The following is a 12,201-nucleotide window of genomic DNA, read 5'->3' as shown; positions in this document are numbered from 1 at the left end:
ATTAATACAGTATCTATCTGTGTAGAGACACCAGACCTACCTTCACAGAAAGTCTTTTACCATACATACACAACCCTTAATTGGAACTCTTTTTTACTGATTGGACACTGCAGCTGATGCGACAAATGAATCACTTGTCTTCCCAAAATGGACAGGAAAGTAACATCAGTATGTATAATCACTGTTGACTTAGCAGATCTTCACAGATTCATTTCAATTGTTAAATTGTAAGTTTGCTATTTTGCTATATTAAAGACACTGCCTTGCGAGAAAGCAGCTTTTTCAATTAGATGGAATATGAGATTCAGTGCTTCTCCCCATCCCAATAGTATTGTACTGTCCTTTATATATTCTTAACAATGTCAAACTGAACACTCAAGAGTATTCTATTATTTTGCAGATGGTCTGTGTTCTTGAGTGTACCGCTTTTAACTGAAGCCACCTTAATACACCTTTAATGTTTATGGATCAATTTCAGAGCTGGAAGGTTAACAAAAACTTGGAATTCAGCCTTTGTCCCATGTGTCGAGGCAGCCACATTAACCTAAGCAGCTTCATTATGGTTTTTTTTATTATATAAAGGATCAGCTTTTGTGCAGCTAAAATGCAACATATAAAGCTTAAAAACTTGAGAGTGAAAATGATTGTTTTGTGAATATTCCTATATGTGTGGCTTTAATTAGAAGATAAAAAGATCTCTGAATCATTTTGCATTGCAAAGTTTGATCACCTTAATGGTTGTTGATGTGTGTTGGCAATGTCCCCTGTAGGCTATGTTGCTTTTACTTAAATGAATCACAAGGTGCCGTTTGTGGAAACTAAATCTTTGGATGAAAATAGAATTTATATGAAATGCAATCAAAACCTGCATCTTTAGTTGATTAGAGTAGAGCATGGATTATATGAACAAAATGTTAATGTTCTTTAAAAACCACGCTTAAAGCATTTTGACTAGAAAACTTTTCAAAACCCTGCATTTTTGGAGGAATGAATCTAAATTAGATTAAAACTCTGTTTCTGTTGAAAATTGTACAAATGATCGTGCACTAAATGTAAGACCATTGAATGTCAAAGTAATTTGAAAAATAGTAGGATGGAGACCATATATGGAAGTCAATAATGAGAAACCAAATGCAAAAAGGACCATTGCATTTGGACCAAACAAAAAACATGCATGAAACTTAACAAGGAGATTCACCTACCAGGATGATATATAGTTCCATTGACACTGCAATAACATGCTGTTGTAGTTGTGGTGAACAGCGAAGCAGTGGTAACAACTGTAGTTGTTGGCCGGACAGTCGTTGCAGCACTTGTGTAAACAGTTGTGCTGGAAGGAAGTGTCGGTGTTATTGGGGTAATGGTGGTTGTAGCTTTGACTGTAGATGCTGTTGTGGGACCAGGAACTGTAGTTGTAGTCTGTACAACACTTGTGGTAGAGGCTGTCACTGGACCAGTGGTGGATTTAGGCGATTCGGTTGTCCCAGGTGTTACTGTTGTTCCCTTTGAAGTAGTTGTTTCTCCAGGTTTGGTTGTAGTTTCTTTTGTTGTTGGTGTAGGTACTTTAGTGGTAGTGGTACTTACAGTTGGTGCTGATGTTACAACTGTTGTTTCTGGGCTTGCTGTTGTGGAACCAGGAACTGTAGTTGTAGTCTGTGCAACACTTGTGGTAGAGGCTGTCACTGGACCAGTGGTGGATTTAGGCGATTCGGTTGTCCCAGGTGTTACTGTTGTTCCCTTTGAAGTAGTTGTTTCTCCAGGTTTGGTTGTAGTTTCTTTTGTTGTTGGTGTCGGTACTTTAGTGGTAGTGGTACTTACAGTTGGTGCTGATGTTACAACTGTTGTTTCTGGGCTTGCTGTTGTGGAACCAGGAACTGTAGTTGTAGTCTGTACAACACTTGTGGTAGAGGCTGTCACTGGACCAGTGGTGGATTTAGGCGATTCGGTTGTCTCACCTGCTACTGTTGTTCCCTTTGAAGTAGTTGTTTCTCCAGGTTTGGTTGTAGTTTCTTTTGTTGTTGGTGTAGGTACTTTAGTGGTAGTGGTACTTATAGTTGGTGCTGATGTTACAACTGTTGTTTCTGGGCTTGCTGTTGTGGAACCAGGAACTGTAGTTGTAGTCTGTGCAACACTTGTGGTAGAGGCTGTCACTGGACCAGTGGTGGATTTAGGCGATTCGGTTGTCTCACCTGCTACTGTTGTTCCCTTTGAAGTAGTTGTTTCTCCAGGTTTGGTTGTAGTTTCTTTTGTTGTTGGTGTAGGTACTTTAGTGGTAGTGGTACTTACAGTTGGTGCTGATGTTACAACTGTTGTTTCTGGGCTTGCTGTTGTGGAACCAGGAACTGTAGTTGTAGTCTGTGCAACACTTGTGGTAGAGGCTGTCACTGGACCAGTGGTGGATTTAGGCGATTCGGTTGTCCCAGGTGTTACTGTTGTTCCCTTCGAAGTAGTTGTTTCTCCAGGTTTGGTTGTAGTTTCTTTTGTTGTTGGTGTAGGTACTTTAGTGGTAGTGGTACTTACAGTTGGTGCTGATGTAACAACTGTTGTTTCTGGGCTTGCTGTTGTGGAACCAGGAACTGTAGTTGTAGTCTGTGCAACACTTGTGGTAGAGGCTGTCACTGGACCAGTGGTGGATTTAGGCGATTCGGTTGTCCCAGGTGTTACTGTTGTTCCCTTTGAAGTAGTTGTTTCTCCAGGTTTGGTTGTAGTTTCTTTTGTTGTTGGTGTAGGTACTTTAGTGGTAGTGGTACTTACAGTTGGTGCTGATGTTACAACTGTTGATTCTGGGCTTGCTGTTGTGGAACCAGGAACTGTAGTTGTAGTCTGTACAACACTTGTGGTAGAGGCTGTCACTGGACCAGTGGTGGATTTAGGCGATTCGGTTGTCTCACCTGCTACTGTTGTTCCCTTTGAAGTAGTTGTTTCTCCAGGTTTGGTTGTAGTTTCTTTTGTTGTTGGTGTAGGTACTTTAGTGGTAGTGGTACTTATAGTTGGTGCTGATGTTACAACTGTTGTTTCTGGGCTTGCTGTTGTGGAACCAGGAACTGTAGTTGTAGTCTGTGCAACACTTGTGGTAGAGGCTGTCACTGGACCAGTGGTGGATTTAGGCGATTCGGTTGTCTCACCTGCTACTGTTGTTCCCTTTGAAGTAGTTGTTTCTCCAGGTTTGGTTGTAGTTTCTTTTGTTGTTGGTGTAGGTACTTTAGTGGTAGTGGTACTTACAGTTGGTGCTGATGTTACAACTGTTGATTCTGGGCTTGCTGTTGTGGAACCAGGAACTGTAGTTGTAGTCTGTACAACACTTGTGGTAGAGGCTGTCACTGGACCAGTGGTGGATTTAGGCGATTCGGTTGTCTCACCTGTTGCTGTTGTTCCCTTTGAAGTAGTTGTTTCTCCAGGTTTGGTTGTAGTTTCTTTTGTTGTTGGTGTAGGTACTTTAGTGGTAGTGGTACTTACAGTTGGTGCTGATGTTACAACTGTTGTTTCTGGGCTTGCTGTTGTGGAACCAGGAACTGTAGTTGTAGTCTGTGCAACACTTGTGGTAGAGGCTGTCACTGGACCAGTGGTGGATTTAGGCGATTCGGTTGTCCCAGGTGTTACTGTTGTTCCCTTTGAAGTAGTTGTTTCTCCAGGTTTGGTTGTAGTTTCTTTTGTTGTTGGTGTAGGTACTTTAGTGGTAGTGGTACTTACAGTTGGTGCTGATGTTACAACTGTTGTTTCTGGGCTTGCTGTTGTGGAACCAGGAACTGTAGTTGTAGTCTGTACAACACTTGTGGTAGAGGCTGTCACTGGACCAGTGGTGGATTTAGGCGATTCGGTTGTCTCACCTGCTACTGTTGTTCCCTTTGAAGTAGTTGTTTCTCCAGGTTTGGTTGTAGTTTCTTTTGTTGTTGGTGTAGGTACTTTAGTGGTAGTGGTGCTTACAGTTGGTGCTGATGTTACAACTGTTGTTTCTGGGCTTGCTGTTGTGGAACCAGGAACTGTAGTTGTAGTCTGTGCAACACTTGTGGTAGAGGCTGTCACTGGACCAGTGGTGGATTTAGGCGATTCGGTTGTCTCACCTGCTACTGTTGTTCCCTTTGAAGTAGTTGTTTCTCCAGGTTTGGTTGTAGTTTCTTTTGTTGTTGGTGTAGGTACTTTAGTGGTAGTGGTACTTACAGTTGGTGCTGATGTTACAACTGTTGTTTCTGGGCTTGCTGTTGTGGAACCAGGAACTGTAGTTGTAGTCTGTACAACACTTGTGGTAGAGGCTGTCACTGGACCAGTGGTGGATTTAGGCGATTCGGTTGTCTCACCTGCTACTGTTGTTCCCTTTGAAGTAGTTGTTTCTCCAGGTTTGGTTGTAGTTTCTTTTGTTGTTGGTGTAGGTACTTTAGTGGTAGTGGTACTTACAGTTGGTGCTGATGTAACAACTGTTGTTTCTGGGCTTGCTGTTGTGGAACCAGGAACTGTAGTTGTAGTCTGTGCAACACTTGTGGTAGAGGCTGTCACTGGACCAGTGGTGGATTTAGGCGATTCGGTTGTCCCAGGTGTTACTGTTGTTCCCTTTGAAGTAGTTGTTTCTCCAGGTTTGGTTGTAGTTTCTTTTGTTGTTGGTGTAGGTACTTTAGTGGTAGTGGTACTTACAGTTGGTGCTGATGTTACAACTGTTGTTTCTGGGCTTGCTGTTGTGGAACCAGGAACTGTAGTTGTAGTCTGTACAACACTTGTGGTAGAGGCTGTCACTGGACCAGTGGTGGATTTAGGCGATTCGGTTGTCTCACCTGCTACTGTTGTTCCCTTTGAAGTAGTTGTTTCTCCAGGTTTGGTTGTAGTTTCTTTTGTTGTTGGTGTAGGTACTTTAGTGGTAGTGGTACTTACAGTTGGTGCTGATGTTACAACTGTTGTTTCTGGGCTTGCTGTTGTGGAACCAGGAACTGTAGTTGTAGTCTGTGCAACACTTGTGGTAGAGGCTGTCACTGGACCAGTGGTGGATTTAGGCGATTCGGTTGTCCCAGGTGTTACTGTTGTTCCCTTTGAAGTAGTTGTTTCTCCAGGTTTGGTTGTAGTTTCTTTTGTTGTTGGTGTAGGTACTTTAGTGGTAGTGGTACTTACAGTTGGTGCTGATGTTACAACTGTTGTTTCTGGGCTTGCTGTTGTGGAACCAGGAACTGTAGTTGTAGTCTGTACAACACTTGTGGTAGAGGCTGTCACTGGACCAGTGGTGGATTTAGGCGATTCGGTTGTCTCACCTGCTACTGTTGTTCCCTTTGAAGTAGTTGTTTCTCCAGGTTTGGTTGTAGTTTCTTTTGTTGTTGGTGTAGGTACTTTAGTGGTAGTGGTACTTACAGTTGGTGCTGATGTAACAACTGTTGTTTCTGGGCTTGCTGTTGTGGAACCAGGAACTGTAGTTGTAGTCTGTGCAACACTTGTGGTAGAGGCTGTCACTGGACCAGTGGTGGATTTAGGCGATTCGGTTGTCCCAGGTGTTACTGTTGTTCCCTTTGAAGTAGTTGTTTCTCCAGGTTTGGTTGTAGTTTCTTTTGTTGTTGGTGTAGGTACTTTAGTGGTAGTGGTACTTACAGTTGGTGCTGATGTTACAACTGTTGTTTCTGGGCTTGCTGTTGTGGAACCAGGAACTGTAGTTGTAGTCTGTGCAACACTTGTGGTAGAGGCTGTCACTGGACCAGTGGTGGATTTAGGCGATTCGGTTGTCTCACCTGTTACTGTTGTTCCCTTTGAAGTAGTTGTTTCTCCAGGTTTGGTTGTAGTTTCTTTTGTTGTTGGTGTAGGTACTTTAGTGGTAGTGGTACTTACAGTTGGTGCTGATGTTACAACTGTTGTTTCTGGGCTTGCTGTTGTGGAACCAGGAACTGTAGTTGTAGTCTGTGCAACACTTGTGGTAGAGGCTGTCACTGGACCAGTGGTGGATTTAGGCGATTCGGTTGTCCCAGGTGTTACTGTTGTTCCCTTTGAAGTAGTTGTTTCTCCAGGTTTGGTTGTAGTTTCTTTTGTTGTTGGTGTAGGTACTTTAGTGGTAGTGGTACTTACAGTTGGTGCTGATGTTACAACTGTTGTTTCTGGGCTTGCTGTTGTGGAACCAGGAACTGTAGTTGTAGTCTGTGCAACACTTGTGGTAGAGGCTGTCACTGGACCAGTGGTGGATTTAGGCGATTCGGTTGTCCCAGGTGTTACTGTTGTTCCCTTTGAAGTAGTTGTTTCTCCAGGTTTGGTTGTAGTTTCTTTTGTTGTTGGTGTAGGTACTTTAGTGGTAGTGGTACTTACAGTTGGTGCTGATGTTACAACTGTTGTTTCTGGGCTTGCTGTTGTGGAACCAGGAACTGTAGTTGTAGTCTGTACAACACTTGTGGTAGAGGCTGTCACTGGACCAGTGGTGGATTTAGGCGATTCGGTTGTCCCACCTGTTGCTGTTGTTCCCTTTGAAGTAGTTGTTTCTCCAGGTTTGGTTGTAGTTTCTTTTGTTGTTGGTGTAGGTACTTTAGTGGTAGTGGTACTTACAGTTGGTGCTGATGTTACAACTGTTGTTTCTGGGCTTGCTGTTGTGGAACCAGGAACTGTAGTTGTAGTCTGTACAACACTTGTGGTAGAGGCTGTCACTGGACCAGTGGTGGATTTAGGCGATTCGGTTGTCCCAGGTGTTACTGTTGTTCCCTTTGAAGTAGTTGTTTCTCCAGGTTTGGTTGTAGTTTCTTTTGTTGTTGGTGTAGGTACTTTAGTGGTAGTGGTACTTACAGTTGGTGCTGATGTTACAACTGTTGTTTCTGGGCTTGCTGTTGTGGAACCAGGAACTGTAGTTGTAGTCTGTACAACACTTGTGGTAGAGGCTGTCACTGGACCAGTGGTGGATTTAGGCGATTCGGTTGTCCCAGGTGTTACTGTTGTTCCCTTTGAAGTAGTTGTTTCTCCAGGTTTGGTTGTAGTTTCTTTTGTTGTTGGTGTAGGTACTTTAGTGGTAGTGGTACTTACAGTTGGTGCTGATGTTACAACTGTTGTTTCTGGGCTTGCTGTTGTGGAACCAGGAACTGTAGTTGTAGTCTGTACAACACTTGTGGTAGAGGCTGTCACTGGACCAGTGGTGGATTTAGGCGATTCGGTTGTCTCACCTGCTACTGTTGTTCCCTTTGAAGTAGTTGTTTCTCCAGGTTTGGTTGTAGTTTCTTTTGTTGTTGGTGTAGGTACTTTAGTGGTAGTGGTACTTACAGTTGGTGCTGATGTAACAACTGTTGTTTCTGGGCTTGCTGTTGTGGAACCAGGAACTGTAGTTGTAGTCTGTGCAACACTTGTGGTAGAGGCTGTCACTGGACCAGTGGTGGATTTAGGCGATTCGGTTGTCCCAGGTGTTACTGTTGTTCCCTTTGAAGTAGTTGTTTCTCCAGGTTTGGTTGTAGTTTCTTTTGTTGTTGGTGTAGGTACTTTAGTGGTAGTGGTACTTACAGTTGGTGCTGATGTTACAACTGTTGTTTCTGGGCTTGCTGTTGTGGAACCAGGAACTGTAGTTGTAGTCTGTGCAACACTTGTGGTAGAGGCTGTCACTGGACCAGTGGTGGATTTAGGCGATTCGGTTGTCTCACCTGTTACTGTTGTTCCCTTTGAAGTAGTTGTTTCTCCAGGTTTGGTTGTAGTTTCTTTTGTTGTTGGTGTAGGTACTTTAGTGGTAGTGGTACTTACAGTTGGTGCTGATGTTACAACTGTTGTTTCTGGGCTTGCTGTTGTGGAACCAGGAACTGTAGTTGTAGTCTGTGCAACACTTGTGGTAGAGGCTGTCACTGGACCAGTGGTGGATTTAGGCGATTCGGTTGTCCCAGGTGTTACTGTTGTTCCCTTTGAAGTAGTTGTTTCTCCAGGTTTGGTTGTAGTTTCTTTTGTTGTTGGTGTAGGTACTTTAGTGGTAGTGGTACTTACAGTTGGTGCTGATGTTACAACTGTTGTTTCTGGGCTTGCTGTTGTGGAACCAGGAACTGTAGTTGTAGTCTGTGCAACACTTGTGGTAGAGGCTGTCACTGGACCAGTGGTGGATTTAGGCGATTCGGTTGTCCCAGGTGTTACTGTTGTTCCCTTTGAAGTAGTTGTTTCTCCAGGTTTGGTTGTAGTTTCTTTTGTTGTTGGTGTAGGTACTTTAGTGGTAGTGGTACTTACAGTTGGTGCTGATGTTACAACTGTTGTTTCTGGGCTTGCTGTTGTGGAACCAGGAACTGTAGTTGTAGTCTGTACAACACTTGTGGTAGAGGCTGTCACTGGACCAGTGGTGGATTTAGGCGATTCGGTTGTCCCACCTGTTGCTGTTGTTCCCTTTGAAGTAGTTGTTTCTCCAGGTTTGGTTGTAGTTTCTTTTGTTGTTGGTGTAGGTACTTTAGTGGTAGTGGTACTTACAGTTGGTGCTGATGTAACAACTGTTGTTTCTGGGCTTGCTGTTGTGGAACCAGGAACTGTAGTTGTAGTCTGTGCAACACTTGTGGTAGAGGCTGTCACTGGACCAGTGGTGGATTTAGGCGATTCGGTTGTCCCAGGTGTTACTGTTGTTCCCTTTGAAGTAGTTGTTTCTCCAGGTTTGGTTGTAGTTTCTTTTGTTGTTGGTGTAGGTACTTTAGTGGTAGTGGTACTTACAGTTGGTGCTGATGTTACAACTGTTGTTTCTGGGCTTGCTGTTGTGGAACCAGGAACTGTAGTTGTAGTCTGTACAACACTTGTGGTAGAGGCTGTCACTGGACCAGTGGTGGATTTAGGCGATTCGGTTGTCTCACCTGCTACTGTTGTTCCCTTTGAAGTAGTTGTTTCTCCAGGTTTGGTTGTAGTTTCTTTTGTTGTTGGTGTAGGTACTTTAGTGGTAGTGGTACTTACAGTTGGTGCTGATGTTACAACTGTTGTTTCTGGGCTTGCTGTTGTGGAACCAGGAACTGTAGTTGTAGTCTGTGCAACACTTGTGGTAGAGGCTGTCACTGGACCAGTGGTGGATTTAGGCGATTCGGTTGTCCCAGGTGTTACTGTTGTTCCCTTTGAAGTAGTTGTTTCTCCAGGTTTGGTTGTAGTTTCTTTTGTTGTTGGTGTAGGTACTTTAGTGGTAGTGGTACTTACAGTTGGTGCTGATGTTACAACTGTTGTTTCTGGGCTTGCTGTTGTGGAACCAGGAACTGTAGTTGTAGTCTGTACAACACTTGTGGTAGAGGCTGTCACTGGACCAGTGGTGGATTTAGGCGATTCGGTTGTCTCACCTGCTACTGTTGTTCCCTTTGAAGTAGTTGTTTCTCCAGGTTTGGTTGTAGTTTCTTTTGTTGTTGGTGTAGGTACTTTAGTGGTAGTGGTACTTACAGTTGGTGCTGATGTAACAACTGTTGTTTCTGGGCTTGCTGTTGTGGAACCAGGAACTGTAGTTGTAGTCTGTGCAACACTTGTGGTAGAGGCTGTCACTGGACCAGTGGTGGATTTAGGCGATTCGGTTGTCCCAGGTGTTACTGTTGTTCCCTTTGAAGTAGTTGTTTCTCCAGGTTTGGTTGTAGTTTCTTTTGTTGTTGGTGTAGGTACTTTAGTGGTAGTGGTACTTACAGTTGGTGCTGATGTTACAACTGTTGTTTCTGGGCTTGCTGTTGTGGAACCAGGAACTGTAGTTGTAGTCTGTGCAACACTTGTGGTAGAGGCTGTCACTGGACCAGTGGTGGATTTAGGCGATTCGGTTGTCTCACCTGTTACTGTTGTTCCCTTTGAAGTAGTTGTTTCTCCAGGTTTGGTTGTAGTTTCTTTTGTTGTTGGTGTAGGTACTTTAGTGGTAGTGGTACTTACAGTTGGTGCTGATGTTACAACTGTTGTTTCTGGGCTTGCTGTTGTGGAACCAGGAACTGTAGTTGTAGTCTGTGCAACACTTGTGGTAGAGGCTGTCACTGGACCAGTGGTGGATTTAGGCGATTCGGTTGTCCCAGGTGTTACTGTTGTTCCCTTTGAAGTAGTTGTTTCTCCAGGTTTGGTTGTAGTTTCTTTTGTTGTTGGTGTAGGTACTTTAGTGGTAGTGGTACTTACAGTTGGTGCTGATGTTACAACTGTTGTTTCTGGGCTTGCTGTTGTGGAACCAGGAACTGTAGTTGTAGTCTGTGCAACACTTGTGGTAGAGGCTGTCACTGGACCAGTGGTGGATTTAGGCGATTCGGTTGTCCCAGGTGTTACTGTTGTTCCCTTTGAAGTAGTTGTTTCTCCAGGTTTGGTTGTAGTTTCTTTTGTTGTTGGTGTAGGTACTTTAGTGGTAGTGGTACTTACAGTTGGTGCTGATGTTACAACTGTTGTTTCTGGGCTTGCTGTTGTGGAACCAGGAACTGTAGTTGTAGTCTGTACAACACTTGTGGTAGAGGCTGTCACTGGACCAGTGGTGGATTTAGGCGATTCGGTTGTCCCACCTGTTGCTGTTGTTCCCTTTGAAGTAGTTGTTTCTCCAGGTTTGGTTGTAGTTTCTTTTGTTGTTGGTGTAGGTACTTTAGTGGTAGTGGTACTTACAGTTGGTGCTGATGTTACAACTGTTGTTTCTGGGCTTGCTGTTGTGGAACCAGGAACTGTAGTTGTAGTCTGTACAACACTTGTGGTAGAGGCTGTCACTGGACCAGTGGTGGATTTAGGCGATTCGGTTGTCCCAGGTGTTACTGTTGTTCCCTTTGAAGTAGTTGTTTCTCCAGGTTTGGTTGTAGTTTCTTTTGTTGTTGGTGTAGGTACTTTAGTGGTAGTGGTACTTACAGTTGGTGCTGATGTTACAACTGTTGTTTCTGGGCTTGCTGTTGTGGAACCAGGAACTGTAGTTGTAGTCTGTACAACACTTGTGGTAGAGGCTGTCACTGGACCAGTGGTGGATTTAGGCGATTCGGTTGTCCCAGGTGTTACTGTTGTTCCCTTTGAAGTAGTTGTTTCTCCAGGTTTGGTTGTAGTTTCTTTTGTTGTTGGTGTAGGTACTTTAGTGGTAGTGGTACTTACAGTTGGTGCTGATGTTACAACTGTTGTTTCTGGGCTTGCTGTTGTGGAACCAGGAACTGTAGTTGTAGTCTGTACAACACTTGTGGTAGAGGCTGTCACTGGACCAGTGGTGGATTTAGGCGATTCGGTTGTCTCACCTGCTACTGTTGTTCCCTTTGAAGTAGTTGTTTCTCCAGGTTTGGTTGTAGTTTCTTTTGTTGTTGGTGTAGGTACTTTAGTGGTAGTGGTACTTACAGTTGGTGCTGATGTAACAACTGTTGTTTCTGGGCTTGCTGTTGTGGAACCAGGAACTGTAGTTGTAGTCTGTGCAACACTTGTGGTAGAGGCTGTCACTGGACCAGTGGTGGATTTAGGCGATTCGGTTGTCCCAGGTGTTACTGTTGTTCCCTTTGAAGTAGTTGTTTCTCCAGGTTTGGTTGTAGTTTCTTTTGTTGTTGGTGTAGGTACTTTAGTGGTAGTGGTACTTACAGTTGGTGCTGATGTTACAACTGTTGTTTCTGGGCTTGCTGTTGTGGAACCAGGAACTGTAGTTGTAGTCTGTGCAACACTTGTGGTAGAGGCTGTCACTGGACCAGTGGTGGATTTAGGCGATTCGGTTGTCTCACCTGTTACTGTTGTTCCCTTTGAAGTAGTTGTTTCTCCAGGTTTGGTTGTAGTTTCTTTTGTTGTTGGTGTAGGTACTTTAGTGGTAGTGGTACTTACAGTTGGTGCTGATGTTACAACTGTTGTTTCTGGGCTTGCTGTTGTGGAACCAGGAACTGTAGTTGTAGTCTGTGCAACACTTGTGGTAGAGGCTGTCACTGGACCAGTGGTGGATTTAGGCGATTCGGTTGTCCCAGGTGTTACTGTTGTTCCCTTTGAAGTAGTTGTTTCTCCAGGTTTGGTTGTAGTTTCTTTTGTTGTTGGTGTAGGTACTTTAGTGGTAGTGGTACTTACAGTTGGTGCTGATGTTACAACTGTTGTTTCTGGGCTTGCTGTTGTGGAACCAGGAACTGTAGTTGTAGTCTGTGCAACACTTGTGGTAGAGGCTGTCACTGGACCAGTGGTGGATTTAGGCGATTCGGTTGTCCCAGGTGTTACTGTTGTTCCCTTTGAAGTAGTTGTTTCTCCAGGTTTGGTTGTAGTTTCTTTTGTTGTTGGTGTAGGTACTTTAGTGGTAGTGGTACTTACAGTTGGTGCTGATGTTACAACTGTTGTTTCTGGGCTTGCTGTTGTGGAACCAGGAACTGTAGTTGTAGTCTGTACAACACTTGTGGT

The 12,201-nt window shown here is 44.0% G+C and overlaps 1 protein-coding gene across 1 annotated transcript in view; it reads right to left on the bottom strand.

The window, feature by feature from the left end:
- Positions 1-12,201, bottom strand: part of LOC109624858 (mucin-5AC-like) — a 48,566-nt gene that overhangs the window by 13,259 nt on the left and 23,106 nt on the right. The window contains exon 31 of the mRNA XM_069531397.1: positions 1,203-11,549. Coding sequence (XP_069387498.1) covers positions 1,203-11,549 — 10,347 coding nt within the window. The remainder of the gene's footprint in view (positions 1-1,202; positions 11,550-12,201) is intronic.

This window comes from Paralichthys olivaceus, chromosome 1 (genome assembly GCF_024713975.1).
Source record: "Paralichthys olivaceus isolate ysfri-2021 chromosome 1, ASM2471397v2, whole genome shotgun sequence".
NCBI classification, from domain to species: domain Eukaryota; kingdom Metazoa; phylum Chordata; class Actinopteri; order Pleuronectiformes; family Paralichthyidae; genus Paralichthys; species Paralichthys olivaceus.
Note: the sequence above shows the minus strand (reverse complement) of the source record. Positions and strands in the feature narration are given on the sequence as shown.